Source organism: Entelurus aequoreus, linkage group LG21 (assembly GCF_033978785.1).
Source record: "Entelurus aequoreus isolate RoL-2023_Sb linkage group LG21, RoL_Eaeq_v1.1, whole genome shotgun sequence".
Classification (NCBI taxonomy): Eukaryota; Metazoa; Chordata; class Actinopteri; order Syngnathiformes; family Syngnathidae; genus Entelurus; species Entelurus aequoreus.
Window position 1 is genome coordinate 6,519,320 of NC_084751.1, and position 22,500 is coordinate 6,541,819.

At 42.8% G+C, this 22,500-nt stretch overlaps 1 protein-coding gene across 1 annotated transcript in view; it reads right to left on the bottom strand.

The window, feature by feature from the left end:
* Window positions 1–22,500, bottom strand: part of LOC133638231 (PH and SEC7 domain-containing protein 1-like) — a 50,634-nt gene that overhangs the window by 12,674 nt on the left and 15,460 nt on the right. Inside the window, exons 8-9 of the mRNA XM_062030619.1 lie at window positions 20,956–21,014; window positions 8,129–8,218 (exon numbers count right to left, since the gene is read on the bottom strand). Coding sequence (XP_061886603.1) covers window positions 8,129–8,218; window positions 20,956–21,014 — 149 coding nt within the window. The remainder of the gene's footprint in view (window positions 1–8,128; window positions 8,219–20,955; window positions 21,015–22,500) is intronic.

Below are 22,500 nucleotides of genomic sequence, written 5' to 3' on the forward strand. Positions count from 1 at the left end.
AAAGAGAGCGAGAGCGCAGGCGTCCTGCCGAGTGCAGACTGTTGACTCCGATCATGACGTCACTGCCTAGCTGATCACTAGCTGCTCACTAAGTGGTCACTAGCTGCTCACTAGGTGGTCACTAAGTGGTCACTAGCTGCTCACTAAGTGGTCACTAGGTGGTCACAGGTACGCACATGACACGCGGGCTGTGCAGGGGGCGTGTCCAGCCTGCTATCCACAAGATGCTTCCTGTTGCCGCTTCTTTTTTTTACTCTCTCTCTCTCTCTCTCTCTCTCTGTTGCCACGGAGACCAGGAGGCGAGGAAACAAGGAGACGAGGAAACAAGGAGACGAGGCGCTGACTGAATGGCACTCTCTCTCTCTCTCTCCCTCCGACTCTGTCTCTCTCCTTCTTGCTCTCTCTCTCGCACCATCTCCCTCTCTCTCTTTCTCCCTCTCTCTCTCCCCTCTCTCTCCCTCTCCTTCTTGCTCTCTCTCTCCCTCTCTCTCTCTCCCCCTCTCTCTCTCCCTCTCCTTCTTGCTCTCTCTCTCTCGCACCATCTCCCTCTCTCTCTTTCTCTCTCTCTCTCTCCCCCTCTCTCTCTCCCTCTCCTTCTGGCTCTCTCTCTCTCACCATCTCCCTCTCTCTCTCCATCTCTTTCTCTTTTTCTCTCTCTTTCTCTCTCCCCCCCCCTCTCTCTCTCTCTCTCTCTCCTTCTTGCTCTCCCTCTTTTCTCTCTTCCTCTCTCTCTCTTAAATTATCCGGCCATCTCCTTTTTCCCTCTCTCTCTCTCTCTCTCTCTCTCTCTCTCTCTTTCTCTCCCTCCCTGGTGAGCAGCAGGAGTGAAAGAGTGACCCTGCAGGCAGGTTGCACTTCCTGTCTGAGCAGCGACACTACTTCCTGTTTCTTCCTGATTGGAAGTGTTGGAAGCATATCCATATTTAAGTGTTACTTCTTTCTAAAAACTCCTATAGTCATATTTACATCAGCTAATGTCTCGTGTGGTACAAAGTGCTTGGATTCGAGTGTCCTTGGTTAGAGTCAGAGAGCTGTCTTTGTTGAGACTGCCATTACATTCCTAAGATAAGGAGCACAGCTAGACTGGGGAAACAGCAGGTGGGGGGGGACAGGAGAAGGAGGAAGTAGACAGGAGTTCCGGGGTTTTGGTAGACCGATCTGGACCGGGCTAGGGAACGCTTGGGTGCTGGGTTGGTCTCAGGTTTGTCCTCTAAGCTTTGAGAATAAACTACAAAATACCAACTATTGCCTGGAGATTGAATATAAACATCAGCGTATTGCCATAAAAAGAATCTGGGAGAGACCAGCAATTTGAATTCCCCATTGGAGGAATGCTGGTCGACGCAACAATTTGGGGGCTCGTCCGGGAAGGCACGCTGTTGATTGATGACTTCTTGCAATCTTCTGGACAGACTCAATTGGCCAATTCAAGGTAAGCAGAACCTTTCTTTTTAGATAAAATCTGCGTTAGGAGTCTGTCCTGAAGTCTGTAAGTCAAACACTGTTTTTTAATCCCAGGCACAGATTGGTGATTTTGATAGATTGATTGCATTTTTGCCGAGCCTGCCATTGCATTAAAATTGTAAATAAGTGGTCAACTCAGGCCATTGTGTCTCGATTACCGTGACGGGCAGTTTCATTGACGAGTGAACTAATAGTTGGGTGTAGCTTACCCTGGGAATTTGGTCGTCCCTTAATGAGTACGGGTTGCAAGATCCCAGTGACGAGAATAGGGCACTGAAACGTACGGAAAAGGCTGGAGGCCATTTGTAAAAGGTACAATAAAGACTCCCGGGTTGGAAGATCCCAGTGCGATAAGGGCACTAGAATTAAGAAAATATAGACACATGGCCTTGGAGTGTGAAAAACAGAAATGTGATGGCAGCGGGGTAGGAATGTGATTAATCGTTACTGTGTAATGATCAATTGAATGGACGGTTGTCGACAATGGAACTAGCAGGTAGAGAAAAAAAAAAAAAAAAAAGGAGAACGTTCCTTGAAAGGGTTAAGAGGGAGTTTACAATACTCGAAAAGTCGTGAACTCAAACGTCTGGTAAAATAAAATAAAAAATAAATAAAAAAGTAACTGGAAGTTTTATGGTAAAGTGAAAGGCAGAGAGTGTGCTGCTGAGTGTGAGTGTGTGTGAGCGGGAGTGCTTACGCGTGCTCGTGTGTGTGTGTGCTGCTGAGTGTGTGTGTGCGGGAGTGCTTACGCGTGCTCGTGTGTGTGTGTGCTGCTGGGTGTGTGTGTGTGTGTGTGTGTGTGTGTGTGTGTGTGTGTGTGTGCGCTGGTGAAAATGGACCACTCAGGGAGAGAATTTAAGAGTTTGGCGTATGATAAAAGTAAACGGGGATTACGTGGAAAAACGAAATGCAGCAAAAGAAACGATGATTAATGACAGAATGAACTGATTGGTTTTTTGTGTGCCGCGCATGCGCAAGACAATTCAAACGACCCGCCCAGACTTTGACTAAGTCACCGCCCCCTACTCCAGTGACAAGAGAAGGAGGTATTAACACGCCCCCTCTAAGATTAATCCTGCCTCCGAAAATTAACCCCTTGTACACGTCTGACCATTTTCTCCGGCAGACATTTTTGACACATGACATTAACACTTTGGACATACTACAATATAAGTTTCTTGCTAATGCATACATGCAAGCCATTGTTGACCTTGTTTCCCACCTGTACCTCCGAGAGGGAACCTTTGGCCAAACACTTTGGACAAAGTTAACCCTGATATACAAGGTGCCAAAAACAATATATGGCAGGACATTTTATTTATCCCATGCAAAATAGGGCTAATGACAGAGCAACAAGGAAACGACTACTTAAATTACAGATCGCTGAAGATAAAAGGTTAAAAGAACCAAAAGGTCAAAGATCAGCTAGGGTATATTCAGCAGTGGGTGACCTTGCTTTTGAGTTCCAACAGGTGGAGGAAAGAATCCTCAACAGACGTGCGGTTGGACTCGGGTGGTGGACAACACGATGCTTCAAAGCCGGTCTGGGGTAGACACTGTTTCGGCTGTGACCAGCCTGGTCACTGGAGTCGTGACTGTCCGAGCATTTCCGAACAGGAAAGGTTCCGTCGTGCCAACAAACGAACACGAAGGCGTGTAAGAGGACGCCCACATCAGGAGCCGCAGCAGGAAGTACCGACAGGACCTCTGCTGGACATGAGTGTCAACGGACAATTTTATCAGCCACCCATTTGATTCTGAATGCAGAGGTACCAAAAAAACTGTGTGCTTCCTCTTTAAAGGTCGAAGGCTTCGCTGGGGTCACAAGAAGGTTACCTGTCACCAAACCACTTCCGGTTCAGATTGCTAGACCTCCTTTACAGACTGTACCCTGACATTCAAATCGCAAAGAAGGAACATTCCTGGTGTTACCTGATGGCTGAACCACCCAGCTGCGACACCACTACCAAGACTACTCCATGAGCTCATACCACAGCCTGAAACAACAGGAATGGCTGACATCCAACTGCTCTAACAGTGAAAACCCTGACTGGCTGAGATGCTTCCGTGTGTTCTGCCACCCGACTCGCCAGATGTTATGATTATTTATATATGTTGGAACTCAAGGTGTGGCTGCTCATGTTGACCTATCTTTGCAACAGCTAGCATGGTATAAGATGGACACAATAGTGTCCCACATTGTTCCCTTGCTCTCTGTCTCGCCTACAAAACCAAAGAACTTAGGTGCAATGATAAGACACGGCGTAGCTGCCAAACATTACACCGACACCCAAATACCACATTTTCAAAAGATTAGGTTTAGCACATAGTTGTGTTAAACACATAACTATGGGCTGCACTTTAGACACCTGTAGGCTACGAGGAGCTAGCAGCTACACAACAGCTGAGCTAAAACGACACATTACACATTTAAGCATATCAAATAATTATAGTTGCTCATTACATACACAAAGTTGCCATGGCAGAAGTCTGATAGAAAGTATTCAGTAACAAACGTGTCTGCATCATTCAACTTTCTACAACATGAGCTTGACTCAATGAATTATTGGGGCCACCAGGTGTGGTAAAATTTCAAAATACTATTGCTAAAGCATTCGCCACAAGGGTAGTATTTTTCTAGTATTGGTGACAGTATAAATATAAGCATATTTGTTACTTTCACCATATTGAATAAGTTACATAAAAGCTAGGGTTTAGTTGAGTTTGAGTTAATTGTGATATTGCTAAGGGGTCCCCTACCCTAACAACACCCCCCAGTGGACCATAGAGGCTAAAGAGACTATCATTGACCTCAAACATGACCTGTCCTCCGCTACTTGACTATTAGCTGACCTTTTTCTTAGATGTTTCTGAAAGTGATAGTATGACTAACACAGTCCTTTTTTTCAGAAACAGAAGGGGGTGAGTGAGGGTGGATACAGACTCCTTGGAACAAAATCGACAATCATCCGACTCTGACACATTCCATAGTTTTAACGTTTTTACCGTGGGTAAGAAGTTAGAACTAATTTTAATTTGAAAATAACGATTTTACACATCGATAGTAGTTTAGTAGATCAAATTTAGAATATGGAGGAGGTGAGGGTGAACCATGTATAGTCTTTGATTTCACTGATATGATCAATATGGTACAAGGGAAAGGTACGTACTGACTTGTGTTGACAATCACAGTGGTTGGCCGGAAGCAACAACAACCTCAAAAGAGGATGCAATATCAGTAATTAAATGACTTGTGAATGACCTAGTACCCCGACATGGTTTCCCCAAAAAGATTAGGTCAGACAACAGCAACCATTAAAAAAAAAAACTCACTTAGCCTTGGTCGAAAAGGCTTTCGGACTAGAACACAGGTTTGGGGTACCATCCTGAGTCCCAAGGCAAGGTTGAAAGGATGGACCAGAACATAAAAAACTAATTGGCTAAAATCTGTGCACAGACCAAATTTAATTGGATTGACATGTTGCAATTAGCGTTAATGATCATTCGAAGGTCCGTGAATAAAACTGTTTTACCGCCCTTTGAGTTTTTCACCCTATGAGCTGCATACAGGTCAGCCATTCACAGGACCAGCAGCCCCCCATGGAAGGAGGACTCAGCGTAAAACCAAAATGGTATTTTACACAAAAAATTGCAGAATTTGTGTGCCAGTTCTTCTGTACAGATTCCCTTCCGCCCGCTGAGAGGGTCAAGATCAAGGTCATCAAACGCAAGTGGACGGAGCCCAGGTGGACTGGTCCCTTCAAGGTCGTGGAACGGACGTCCCATGCCCTTCGACTGGCTGGTGGAGGGGACACCTGGTACCACCTCTCCCTCTGCACTACAGCTGAAGAACCTGACAGATCACCAGGGGATGTCATTGATGACATCGCCACATTATCTGCCCCTCAGCCCAGGAGACGAGAGAGATTTTCTACCTACATTACTCTTTTCAACTTCTATATTGTATATCCTTGTGTGAGACCAATCCAGTATGCTAAATGTTTCTTAGTTTTTCTTGCTTGTTTTCACCATAACTGTATGTGTCGTTACATTAAGTGAAAAGTTTGATGTTTATCCCCGTTTTGTTACCTAAATTACTCTGATATTGATAGACGAAAGGCAGGATGTTACACCCGGTAGTGTTCCCTGACGGACTGGTGCTTGGGCGTGTTCTACTGTCTTTGTGTCTCAGTTCATCCTTCCTGACGACAGTGACTGACAAGTGTCTCAGAACATACAGCGGACTTTAAATAGACTGGGTCAAAGGGGATAGCAAGACTTATTTTTGACCTGTGCAGTGTGATTAATTACGGGGGACACAATAGCTATTACCGTGGTAATAACCTCTATATTTGTTACGACTCAACCCTGAACCATTGGTGTCGGATGCAGACAACATACTCTGGTAAGTTGTGCCCATCTTCCCTTTTATGTTGTTTTGGGGCTTGACCTGACTGATACAGACGCTAAAGGAATTATTAAAATTAATGTCCTTGAGAGGGCGTTAACTACCTCTACACCCTCTGTAGCACCTAAAGTACCACCCCACCTCGGTGGTGTTTCAAAGGCTCACATCCGTGCGTGCTAATGACATCACCACCGAAGGCCTGGTAACTTTGACCTTAGGAGCGGGTGCAGACAACCTGTGGCTCAGGTGGATGCCAAAACCTGGGTGACTGTGTTGCTTCTTCCGCTGGACGTCCCTTTTCCCACACTTACCCCGCCCCTTTTAAGTTGACTGACATGTGTACCCTTCTGTTGACAATGCCACCCGACTTCTTCCCTTTGTGGCCCAAAAGCTGAATTACACGCGTTTTCAAATTACAGGACCCTCTCCGTCCCCCAACAAATTGGGTGACATCAACCATTACTGGTGCACCACACTGATAGATGGCTCTAGGATAGGCCCTTAGGCACGAGCTGACTTATTCTGGTGTTGTGGGAAGCACAGATTGTACATTAGAATCCCGACGTCAGCCGTTGGGCTTTGTGCTATGGTTAGACTGGTGACCCCAGTCACCAAATTAACATCCCTTGGAAACTCCTGTTTCAGCGGCCTCTCTAACTCCCCGCCGCCGTTGAGACTAACCAACCTGACTCGTGACGCCGTTGAGGGACTTGCTGAACAACTTGCCCCGACCTCCCTCAGGGCCGTTCAGATCCGCATAGCCCTTGACCGCATCCTAGCCAAGGAAGAAGGAGTGTGTGCAATGTTTGGTGACCAATGCTGTACCTTCATTCCTAACAACACTGCCCCCGATGGCTCAGTTCAGAGGGCCTTAAAGGGCCTCCAGGCTCTGTCTAGGGACACATTAGGCAGGTGGACTGACCTAATTAAGTCTGTCTTGGTCTCCATTCGGAGTTTTTTTGGCCATCATAGCCTCATGCGGTTGCCTTATCGCCCCTTGGGCTAAGTGTCACTAAAGGGGGTCTAGCAAAGTGGTAACTTTAAGACTTTCGAGAATGCTTAAAATACACCTAAGTATGCTTAAGTACACTTAAGTATGCTTAAAGTACATTTAGGTATTCTTAAAGTATGCCTAATTATGCTTAAAGTACACTTGAGTACACTTAAGTATGCTTGAAGTACACATAAGTATGCTAACTATGCTTAAAATACACCTAAGTAGGCTTAAGCATGCTTAATTACACTTAAATATTCTTAAAGTAAACTTAGGTATGCTTGAAGTACACATAAGTATGTATAAAGTACACTTAAGTATGCATAAAGTACACTTAAATATGCTTAATTATGCTTAAGGTACACCTAAGTATATTTAAGTACACTTAAGTAAGCTTAAAGTACACTTAATTATTCTTAAAGTACACTTAAGTTTAAAGTACACTTAAGGCTGCTTAAGTACACTCAAATTGCTTAAGTGTGCCTTAGTACACTTAAGTAGAGGAAAGCTGAGGTGACATGTATGTTTGACATGATTTGCTGTCAATAGCAGAGTGTCCAGCAGGGAGGTGCACTCACCTGGAGGAGGTGCACTTACCTGGAGGAGGTGCACTCACCTGGAGGAGGTGCACTCACCTGGAGGAGGTGCACTTACCTGGAGGATGTGCACTCACCTGGAGGAGGTGCATTCACCTGGAGGAGGTGCACTTACCTGGAGGAGGTGCACTTACCTGGAGGAGGTGCACTCACCTGGAGGAGGTGCATTCACCTGGAGGAGGTGCACTTACCTGGAGGAGGTGCACTTACCTGGAGGAGGTGCACTCACCTGGAGGAGGTGCACTCACCTGGAGGAGGTGCACTTACCTGGAGGAGGTGCACTCACCTGGAGGAGGTGCATTCACCTGGAGGAGGTGCACTTACCTGGAGGAGGTGCACTCACCTGGAGGAGGTGCACTCACCTGGAGGAGGTGCACTTACCTGGAGGAGGTGCACTTACCTGGAGGAGGTGCACTCACCTGGAGGAGGTGCATTCACCTGGAGGAGGTGCATTCACCTGGAGGAGGTGCACTCACCTGGAGGAGGTGCACTCACCTGGAGGAGGTGCATTCACCTGGAGGAGGTGCACTCACCTGGAGGAGGTGCATTCACCTGGAGGAGGTGCATTCACCTGGAGGAGGTGCACTCACCTGGAGGAGGTGCACTCACCTGGAGGAGGTGCACTCACCTGGAGGAGGTGCATTCACCTGGAGGAGGTGCACTTACCTGGAGGAGGTCTTTGGGGAAGTCCCGCCCATCGTTCAGTCCTTGCAGGTTGCCAACAAACTGCTGACATGACATCTTCCTGCCTACGTGCTGACCAGCAAACACACTTCTTAGCTTCCTAATGTACACACACACACACACACACACACACACACACACACACACACACACACACACACACACACACACACACACACACACACACACACACACACACACACACACACACACCAGTGACGTGCGGTGAGGTTCATGGCTGGTGAGGCACTGACTTCATCACAGTCAGATTTACAAACATATGAACCCTAAAGAGTATCTTATTCACCATTTGATTGGCAGCAGTTAACGGGTTATGTTTCAAAGTTCATACCAACATTCTTCCCTGCTTGCCACTCAGCATCAAGGCTTGGAATTGAGGGTTAAATCACCAAAAATTATTCCCGGGCGCGGCGCCGCTGCTGCCCACTGCTCCCCTCACCTCCCAGGGGCTGATCAAGGGTGATGGGTCAAATGCAGAGAATAATTTCACCACACCTAGTGTGTGTGTGACAATCATTGCTACTTTAACTTAACTTGAACTTTACACATACAAACTGTAGCACACAAAAAAGCACATTTAATAAAAAAAAACGTTATTATGGTCTTACCTTTACTTATAAATGAAGTCCATGCGCAGCTCCTTCTGAACAAAAGCATGGATAACTTGTTTATAGAAGTCTTCCTTATCTTTCTTCAGTTTTAAAAGTCTCTCTGTGTCGATGGAGATCTTCCTTTAATTATTACCTCCTGCTTCCATTGAAAGTCCAGTTTAGAAAACTCTTTTATTTTACATATTTAATCCTCCATGTTAGACGTCCAGGCGAGAGGAAAAAATAAACGATCGCTGCTAAATGTTGCTGCTTGTTGTCACTTCTTCTGCAGCCGAGTAGTCGCAAGAATGATCGCTGGGATCACTAGCGCCCTCTACCACCAAGAGGCGGGATTACTGCGAGCCTCAGCCAGTGCGTCTTCGCAGCAGTTTTATGATTGCTCAGCACAAGAAATACGTGACACACATACAGTTGTTGACAAAATACACTGTACATTATATACCTCAGCTAACTACACTATGGAAATGTATAATATAGTTTATATAACAATACTCTCTCACTGCACAGCAGGCCAGCAGTTAGCCCAGTCATTGCGCAATCCATGGTGAGGCACAACGCAGTGACGCCTCAACTGGCTGCTGATCACAACACCGTCTCTTCTCAGGATTTGAACGGCAAATGTGAAAATTCAGCGATTTTTAATATAAATAATCTAAAACTGGTGAAGTTAAATGGAAAATAACTTTAATCACTGGATACATATAACTATTTCATTGTTTTATTTTATTTTTACATTTTTTTTCTTTCCATGATGGCACGTGAGGCCCCGCCTCCTCTGCACGTGAGGCCCCGCCTCCTCTGCCTCCCCTGACTGCACGTCACTGACACACACGTACACACTTACACACGTACACACATGCTCTCACACACGTACACACACAAACACACATACACACACACACACACTTACACACGTACACACTTACACGCGTACACACTAACACACGTGTACACACACACACACAACACACGTACACACTTACACACACATGCTTACAGACGTACACAAACACACACACACACGTACACACTTACACACGTACACACATGTACTCACACACACACACACGTACAAACTTACACACACACACTTCCGTACACATACACACACTTACGTACACGTACAAACTTACAAAGGTACACACACTTCCGTACACGTACAAACTTACAAAGGTACATACACTTCCATACACGTACACACACTTCCGTACACGTACAAACTTTCAAAGGTACACACACTTCCATACACGTACACACACTTCCGTACACGTACAAACTTACAAAGGTACAAACACTTCCATACACGTACACACACTTCCGTACACGTACAAACTTACAAAGGTACACACACTTCCATACACGTACACACACTTCCGTACACGTACAAACTTACAAAGGTACATACACTTCCATACACGTACACACACTTCCGTACACGTACAAACTTACAAAGGTACACACACTTCCATACACGTACACACACTTCCGTACACGTACAAACTTACAAAGGTACAAACACTTCCATACACGTACACACACTTCCGTACACGTACAAACTTACAAAGGTACACACACTTACATACACGTACACACACTTCCGTACACGTACAAACTTACAAAGGTACACACACTTCCATACACGTACACACACTTCCGTACACGTACAAACTTACAAAGGTACACACACTTCCATACACGTACACACACTTCCGTACACGTACAAACTTACAAAGGTACACACACTTCCATACACGTACACACACTTCCGTACACGTACAAACTTACAAAGGTACACACACTTCCATACACGTACACACACTTCCGTACACGTACAAACTTACAAAGGTACATACACTTCCATACACGTACACACACTTCCGTACACGTACAAACTTACAAAGGTACACACACTTCCATACACGTACACACACTTCCGTACACGTACAAACTTACAAAGGTACAAACACTTCCATACACGTACACACACTTCCGTACACGTACAAACTTACAAAGGTACATACACTTCCATACACGTACACCCACTTCCGTACACGTACAAACTTACAAAGGTACATACACTTCCATACACGTACACACACTTCCGTACACGTACAAACTTACAAAGGTACACACACTTCCATACACGTACACACACTTCCGTACACGTACAAACTTACAAAGGTACATACACTTCCATACACGTACACACACTTCCGTACAATACAAACTTACAAAGGTACACACACTTCCATACACGTACACACACTTCCGTACACGTACAAACTTACAAAGGTACACACACTTCCATACACGTACACACACTTCCGTACACGTACAAACTTACAAAGGTACATACACTTCCATACACGTACACACACTTCCGTACACGTACAAACTTACAAAGGTACACACACTTCCATACACGTACACACACTTCCGTACACGTACAAACTTACAAAGGTACATACACTTCCATACACGTACACACACTTCCGTACACGTACAAACTTACAAAGGTACACACACTTCCATACACGTACACACACTTCCGTACACGTACAAACTTACAAAGGTACAAACACTTCCATACACGTACACACACTTCCGTACACGTACAAACTTACAAAGGTACATACACTTCCATACACGTACACCCACTTCCGTACACGTACAAACTTACAAAGGTACATACACTTCCATACACGTACACACACTTCCGTACACGTACAAACTTACAAAGGTACACACACTTACATACACGTACACACACTTCCGTACACGTACAAACTTACAAAGGTACACACACTTCCATACACGTACACACACTTCCGTACACGTACAAACTTACAAAGGTACATACACTTCCATACACGTACACACACTTCCGTACACGTACAAACTTACAAAGGTACACACACACTTCCATACACGTACACACACTTCCGTACACGTACAAACTTACAAAGGTACATACACTTCCATACACGTACACCCACTTCCGTACACGTACAAACTTACAAAGGTACATACACTTCCATACACGTACACACACTTCCGTACACGTACAAACTTACAAAGGTACACACACACTTCCATACACGTACACACACTTCCGTACACGTACAAACTTACAAAGGTACACACACTTCCATACACGTACACACACTTCCGTACACGTACAAACTTACAAAGGTACACACACACTTCCATACACGTACACACACTTCCGTACACGTACAAACTTACAAAGGTACATACACTTCCATACACGTACACACACTTCCGTACACGTACAAACTTACAAAGGTACACACACACTTCCATACACGTACACACACTTCCGTACACGTACAAACTTACAAAGGTACATACACTTCCATACACGTAGGCAAGGCAAGGCAAGGCAACTTTATTTGTATAGCGCTTTTCATACACAAGGCAGACTCAAAGTGCTTCACAGACAACAAAGTGAAATGAAAGAAAATAAAAGCAAAATTAAAATGCAGACAATAAAAATAAAAACAGTGCAGAAGTTAAAAGTTAAAAGATTAAAAGATTTAGCTGAAAGCTAAGGTGAACATAAAAGTCTTCAGTCTAGTTTTAAAAGTAGTGAGAGTTGGGGAGAGTCTGACATCTTCAGGAAGTTTATTCCAGCTATGTGTTGCATAGTGACTGAATGATGATCTCCCTTGATTGGAGTTTACTCTTGGAACCGCTAACAGATTGCTCTCAGAAGATCTTAGTGATCTAGAGGGCTTATATAGTGGGAGCATATCAGTGATATACTTGGGCCCTAGACCATGTAGTGATTTATATGTGAGCAGGAGGATTTTGAAATCTATTCTCTGATGTACAGGGAGCCAATGTAAGGATTTAAGAATTGGTGTAATGTGCTCACATTTTTTGGTCTTTGTACACACACTTTGTACACACACTTCCGTACACGTACAAACTTACAAAGGTACATACACTTCCATACACGTACACCCACTTCCGTACACGTACAAACTTACAAAGGTACACACACTTCCGTACACGTACAAACTTACAAAGGTACACACACTTACATACACGTACACACACTTCCGTACACGTACAAACTTACAAAGGTACACACACTTCCATACACGTACACACACTTCCGTACACGTACAAACTTACAAAGGTACATACACTTCCATACACGTACACACACTTCCGTACACGTACAAACTTACAAAGGTACATACACTTCCATACACGTACACACACTTCCGTACACGTACAAACTTACAAAGGTACACACACTTCCATACACGTACACACACTTCCGTACACGTACAAACTTACAAAGGTACATACACTTCCATACACGTACACCCACTTCCGTACACGTACAAACTTACAAAGGTACACACACTTCCATACACGTACACACACTTCCGTACACGTACAAACTTACAAAGGTACACACACTTACATACACGTACACACACTTCCGTACACGTACAAACTTACAAAGGTACACACACTTCCATACACGTACACACACTTCCGTACACGTACAAACTTACAAAGGTACATACACTTCCATACACGTACACACACTTCCGTACACGTACAAACTTACAAAGGTACATACACTTCCATACACGTACACCCACTTCCGTACACGTACAAACTTACAAAGGTACACACACTTCCGTACACGTACAAACTTACAAAGGTACACACACTTACATACACGTACACACACTTCCGTACACGTACAAACTTACAAAGGTACACACACTTCCATACACGTACACACACTTCCGTACACGTACAAACTTACAAAGGTACATACACTTCCATACACGTACACACACTTCCGTACACGTACAAACTTACAAAGGTACATACACTTCCATACACGTACACACACTTCCGTACACGTACAAACTTACAAAGGTACACACACTTCCATACACGTACACACACTTCCGTACACGTACAAACTTACAAAGGTACATACACTTCCATACACGTACACCCACTTCCGTACACGTACAAACTTACAAAGGTACACACACTTCCATACACGTACACACACTTCCGTACACGTACAAACTTACAAAGGTACACACACTTACATACACGTACACACACTTCCGTACACGTACAAACTTACAAAGGTACACACACTTCCATACACGTACACACACTTCCGTACACGTACAAACTTACAAAGGTACATACACTTCCATACACGTACACACACTTCCGTACACGTACAAACTTACAAAGGTACATACACTTCCATACACGTACACACACTTCCGTACACGTACAAACTTACAAAGGTACACACACTTCCATACACGTACACACACTTCCGTACACGTACAAACTTACAAAGGTACATACACTTCCATACACGTACACACACTTCCGTACAATACAAACTTACAAAGGTACACACACTTCCATACACGTACACACACTTCCGTACACGTACAAACTTACAAAGGTACACACACTTCCATACACGTACACACACTTCCGTACACGTACAAACTTACAAAGGTACATACACTTCCATACACGTACACACACTTCCGTACACGTACAAACTTACAAAGGTACACACACTTCCATACACGTACACACACTTCCGTACACGTACAAACTTACAAAGGTACATACACTTCCATACACGTACACACACTTCCGTACACGTACAAACTTACAAAGGTACACACACTTCCATACACGTACACACACTTCCGTACACGTACAAACTTACAAAGGTACAAACACTTCCATACACGTACACACACTTCCGTACACGTACAAACTTACAAAGGTACATACACTTCCATACACGTACACCCACTTCCGTACACGTACAAACTTACAAAGGTACATACACTTCCATACACGTACACACACTTCCGTACACGTACAAACTTACAAAGGTACACACACTTACATACACGTACACACACTTCCGTACACGTACAAACTTACAAAGGTACACACACTTCCATACACGTACACACACTTCCGTACACGTACAAACTTACAAAGGTACACACACACTTCCATACACGTACACACACTTCCGTACACGTACAAACTTACAAAGGTACACACACTTACATACACGTACACACACTTCCGTACACGTACAAACTTACAAAGGTACATACACTTCCATACACGTACACCCACTTCCGTACACGTACAAACTTACAAAGGTACATACACTTCCATACACGTACACACACTTCCGTACACGTACAAACTTACAAAGGTACACACACTTCCATACACGTACACACACTTCCGTACACGTACAAACTTACAAAGGTACATACACTTCCATACACGTACACCCACTTCCGTACACGTACAAACTTACAAAGGTACATACACTTCCATACACGTACACACACTTCCGTACACGTACAAACTTACAAAGGTACACACACTTACATACACGTACACCCACTTCCGTACACGTACAAACTTACAAAGGTACATACACTTCCATACACGTACACACACTTCCGTACACGTACAAACTTACAAAGGTACACACACTTCCATACACGTACACACACGTCCGTACACGTACAAACTTACAAAGGTACATACACTTCCATACACGTACACCCACTTCCGTACACGTACAAACTTACAAAGGTACATACACTTCCATACACGTACACACACTTCCGTACACGTACAAACTTACAAAGGTACATACACTTCCATACACGTACACACACTTCCGTACACGTACAAACTTACAAAGGTACACACACTTCCATACACGTACACACACTTCCGTACACGTACAAACTTACAAAGGTACAAACACTTCCATACACGTACACACACTTCCGTACACGTACAAACTTACAAAGGTACACACACTTCCATACACGTACACACACTTCCGTACACGTACAAACTTACAAAGGTACACACACTTCCATACACGTACACACACTTCCGTACACGTACAAACTTACAAAGGTACACACACTTCCATACACGTACACACACTTCCGTACACGTACAAACTTACAAAGGTACATACACTTCCATACACGTACACACACTTCCGTACACGTACAAACTTACAAAGGTACACACACTTCCATACACGTACACACACTTCCGTACACGTACAAACTTACAAAGGTACAAACACTTCCATACACGTACACACACTTCCGTACACGTACAAACTTACAAAGGTACATACACTTCCATACACGTACACCCACTTCCGTACACGTACAAACTTACAAAGGTACATACACTTCCATACACGTACACACACTTCCGTACACGTACAAACTTACAAAGGTACATACACTTCCATACACGTACACACACTTCCGTACACGTACAAACTTACAAAGGTACACACACTTACATACACGTACACACACTTCCGTACACGTACAAACTTACAAAGGTACACACACTTCCATACACGTACACACACTTCCGTACACGTACAAACTTACAAAGGTACATACACTTCCATACACGTACACACACTTCCGTACACGTACAAACTTACAAAGGTACACACACACTTCCATACACGTACACACACTTCCGTACACGTACAAACTTACAAAGGTACATACACTTCCATACACGTACACCCACTTCCGTACACGTACAAACTTACAAAGGTACATACACTTCCATACACGTACACACACTTCCGTACACGTACAAACTTACAAAGGTACACACACACTTCCATACACGTACACACACTTCCGTACACGTACAAACTTACAAAGGTACACACACTTCCATACACGTACACACACTTCCGTACACGTACAAACTTACAAAGGTACACACACACTTCCATACACGTACACACACTTCCGTACACGTACAAACTTACAAAGGTACATACACTTCCATACACGTAGGCAAGGCAAGGCAAGGCAACTTTATTTGTATAGCGCTTTTCATACACAAGGCAGACTCAAAGTGCTTCACAGACAACAAAGTGAAATGAAAGAAAATAAAAGCAAAATTAAAATGCAGACAATAAAAATAAAAACAGTGCAGAAGTTAAAAGTTAAAAGATTAAAAGATTTAGCTGAAAGCTAAGGTGAACATAAAAGTCTTCAGTCTAGTTTTAAAAGTAGTGAGAGTTGGGGAGAGTCTGACATCTTCAGGAAGTTTATTCCAGCTATGTGTTGCATAGTGACTGAATGATGATCTCCCTTGATTTGACTTTACTCTTGGAACCGCTAACAGATTGCTCTCAGAAGATCTTAGTGATCTAGAGGGCTTATATAGTGGGAGCATATCAGTGATATACTTGGGCCCTAGACCATGTAGTGATTTATATGTGAGCAGGAGGATTTTGAAATCTATTCTCTGATGTACAGGGAGCCAATGTAAGGATTTAAGAATTGGTGTAATGTGCTCACATTTTTTGGTCTTTGTACACACACTTTGTACACACACTTCCGTACACGTACAAACTTACAAAGGTACATACACTTCCATACACGTACACACACTTCCGTACACGTACAAACTTACAAAGGTACACACACTTCCGTACACGTACAAACTTACAAAGGTACACACACTTACATACACGTACACACACTTCCGTACACGTACAAACTTACAAAGGTACACACACTTCCATACACGTACACACACTTCCGTACACGTACAAACTTACAAAGGTACATACACTTCCATACACGTACACACACTTCCGTACACGTACAAACTTACAAAGGTACATACACTTCCATACACGTACACACACTTCCGTACACGTACAAACTTACAAAGGTACACACACTTCCATACACGTACACACACTTCCGTACACGTACAAACTTACAAAGGTACATACACTTCCATACACGTACACACACTTCCGTACAATACAAACTTACAAAGGTACACACACTTCCATACACGTACACACACTTCCGTACACGTACAAACTTACAAAGGTACACACACTTCCATACACGTACACACACTTCCGTACACGTACAAACTTACAAAGGTACATACACTTCCATACACGTACACACACTTCCGTACACGTACAAACTTACAAAGGTACACACACTTCCATACACGTACACACACTTCCGTACACGTACAAACTTACAAAGGTACACACACTTCCATACACGTACACCCACTTCCGTACACGTACAAACTTACAAAGGTACATACACTTCCATACACGTACACCCACTTCCGTACACGTACAAACTTACAAAGGTACACACACTTCCGTACACGTACAAACTTACAAAGGTACACACACTTACATACACGTACACACACTTCCGTACACGTACAAACTTACAAAGGTACACACACTTCCATACACGTACACACACTTCCGTACACGTACAAACTTACAAAGGTACATACACTTCCATACACGTACACACACTTCCGTACACGTACAAACTTACAAAGGTACATACACTTCCATACACGTACACACACTTCCGTACACGTACAAACTTACAAAGGTACACACACTTCCATACACGTACACACACTTCCGTACACGTACAAACTTACAAAGGTACATACACTTCCATACACGTACACACACTTCCGTACAATACAAACTTACAAAGGTACACACACTTCCATACACGTACACACACTTCCGTACACGTACAAACTTACAAAGGTACACACACTTCCATACACGTACACACACTTCCGTACACGTACAAACTTACAAAGGTACATACACTTCCATACACGTACACACACTTCCGTACACGTACAAACTTACAAAGGTACACACACTTCCATACACGTACACACACTTCCGTACACGTACAAACTTACAAAGGTACACACACTTCCATACACGTACACCCACTTCCGTACACGTACAAACTTACAAAGGTACATACACTTCCATACACGTACACCCACTTCCGTACACGTACAAACTTACAAAGGTACACACACTTCCGTACACGTACAAACTTACAAAGGTACACACACTTACATACACGTACACACACTTCCGTACACGTACAAACTTACAAAGGTACACACACTTCCATACACGTACACACACTTCCGTACACGTACAAACTTACAAAGGTACATACACTTCCATACACGTACACACACTTCCGTACACGTACAAACTTACAAAGGTACATACACTTCCATACACGTACACACACTTCCGTACACGTACAAACTTACAAAGGTACACACACTTCCATACACGTACACACACTTCCGTACACGTACAAACTTACAAAGGTACATACACTTCCATACACGTACACACACTTCCGTACAATACAAACTTACAAAGGTACACACACTTCCATACACGTACACACACTTCCGTACACGTACAAACTTACAAAGGTACACACACTTCCATACACGTACACACACTTCCGTACACGTACAAACTTACAAAGGTACATACACTTCCATACACGTACACACACTTCCGTACACGTACAAACTTACAAAGGTACACACACTTCCATACACGTACACACACTTCCGTACACGTACAAACTTACAAAGGTACACACACTTCCATACACGTACACCCACTTCCGTACACGTACAAACTTACAAAGGTACACACACTTCCATACACGTACACCCACTTCCGTACACGTACAAACTTACAAAGGTACACACACTTACATACACGTACACACACTTCCGTACACGTACAAACTTACAAAGGTACACACACTTCCATACACGTACACACACTTCCGTACACGTACAAACTTACAAAGGTACACACACTTACATACACGTACACACACTTCCGTACACGTACAAACTTACAAAGGTACACACACTTCCATACACGTACACACACTTCCGTACACGTACAAACTTACAAAGGTACATACACTTCCATACACGTACACACACTTCCGTACACGTACAAACTTACAAAGGTACATACACTTCCATACACGTACACACACTTCCGTACACGTACAAACTTACAAAGGTACACACACTTCCATACACGTACACACACTTCCGTACACGTACAAACTTACAAAGGTACATACACTTCCATACACGTACACACACTTCCGTACAATACAAACTTACAAAGGTACACACACTTCCATACACGTACACACACTTCCGTACACGTACAAACTTACAAAGGTACACACACTTCCATACACGTACACACACTTCCGTACACGTACAAACTTACAAAGGTACATACACTTCCATACACGTACACACACTTCCGTACACGTACAAACTTACAAAGGTACACACACTTCCATACACGTACACACACTTCCGTACACGTACAAACTTACAAAGGTACATACACTTCCATACACGTACACACTTACATACACACACTTACAATGGTACACACACTCACAAAGGTACACACACTTACAAAGGTACACACACTTACATACACGTACACACACTTACAAAGGTACACACACTTACAAAGGTACACACACTTACAAAGGTACACACACTTCCATACACGTGCACACACTTACAAAGGTACACACACTTACATACACGTACACACACTTACAAAGGTACACACACTTACAAAGGTACACACACTTACAAAGGTACACACACTTCCATACACGTGCACACACTTACAAAGGTACACACACTTACAAAGGTACACACACTTACAAAGGTACACACACTTACATACACGTACACACACTTACAAAGGTACACACACTTACAAAGGTACACACACTTCCATACACGTGCACACACTTACAAAGGTACACACACTTACATACACGTACACACACTTACAAAGGTACACACACTTACAAAGGTACACACACTTACATACACGTACACACACTTACAAAGGTACACACACTTACAAAGGTACACACACTTACATACACGTACACACACTTACAAAGGTACACACACTTACAAAGGTACACACACTTACAAAGGTACACACACTTCCATACACGTGCACACACTTACAAAGGTACACACACTTACATACACGTACACACACTTACAAAGGTACACACACTTACAAAGGTACACACACTTACAAAGGTACACACACTTACATACACGTACACACACTTACAAAGGTACACACACTTACAAAGGTACACACACTTCCATACACGTGCACACACTTACTGGTCCATGCAGGTCAGTGTTGAGCAGCATGAGAGCGCACGTGAGCGTGTGCACGGCATCTAAAACAAATAAGAGCATAAAAATGTTGATGTGTTATTGATGATGTCATCAATAACACAAAGTGTGTTTGTGTGTGTCACATTTATATTTCTTATACATGATTCTTATACATGATTCTTATAAACGATTTTTATAAATGATTCTTATAAATGATTCTTATAAATGTTTCTTATAAATGTTTCTTATAAATGATTCTTATAAATGTTTCTTATAAATGATTCTTATAAATATTTCTTATAAATGATTCTTATAAATGATTCTTCTACATGATTTGATTCCCAGCCAGTGGTAATATACTGTAAGTGGTAATATACTGTAAGTATTCAATGGTAAGTAGAAAAGATATACTTGGATGTACTTTTCACTTATTAGGGACTTATTGTATTTCTAGTGTTTTATTATTATACCGCCGCCTCTTTGAGCTGTAATTTGACCCACTTAACATGCTTCAAAACTCACCTAATTGGACACACACATCAGGACTGGCGAAAATTGCGATCTAATCAAAAAACCAAACCCCAAAACTCAAAATTGCGCTCTAGCGCCCCCTAGGAAGAAAGCACAGACAAAACTGCCTGTAACTCCCAGTAGGAATGTCGTAGACACATGAAACAAAAACTTCTATGTAAGTTTCACTTAGACCTAGATTTCATACACTGACAACCCCCAGCAAAAATCAGCAGGAAGTTTGCAATTCCCCCTTCAAAACAAAAGTTGATTAAAAACAGTCACCATTTTTCAAACATGATCTCTTCTGAGCGCGTTTGTCGTGTCGGCTTCAAACTAGCACAGGAGAGAGATTGAAGCCTTCTGATTACAAGTTGATGAAAGAGTTTTAATTACTGCTCTGGTTTGGATTTTATGAGCCTTCAAAGTCGCTCCCGCCCATCGCTGCTTGCAGCTTTAATTAGCATTAGTTTTACTATGTATTGAATATTACGATATGAAGTATATATACTCATACTGACTTATTATATATGATGTAATATGAAATGTATATACTCATACTTACTTATTACATATACAGTAATATGAAATGTATATACCATGTTGTATGTATGTATGTATATATATGTATGTATGTATGTATGTATATATGTATATATGTATGTATGTATGTATGTATATATATGTATGTATGTATGTATGTATATATGTATGTATGTATGTATGTATATATATGTATGTATGTATGTATGTATGTACAAACCCGTTTCCATATGAGTTGGGAAATGGTGTTAGATGTAAATATAAACAGAATACAATGATTTGCAAATCCTTTTCAAGCCATATTCAGTTGAATATGCTACAAAGACAACATATTTCATGTTCAAACTCATAAACATTTTTTTTTTTTTTGCAAATAATCATTAACTTTAGAATTTGATGGCAGCAACACGTGCCAAAGAAGTTGGGAAAGGTGGCAATAAATACTGATAAAGTTGAGGAATGCTCATCAAACACTTATTTGGAACATCCCACAGG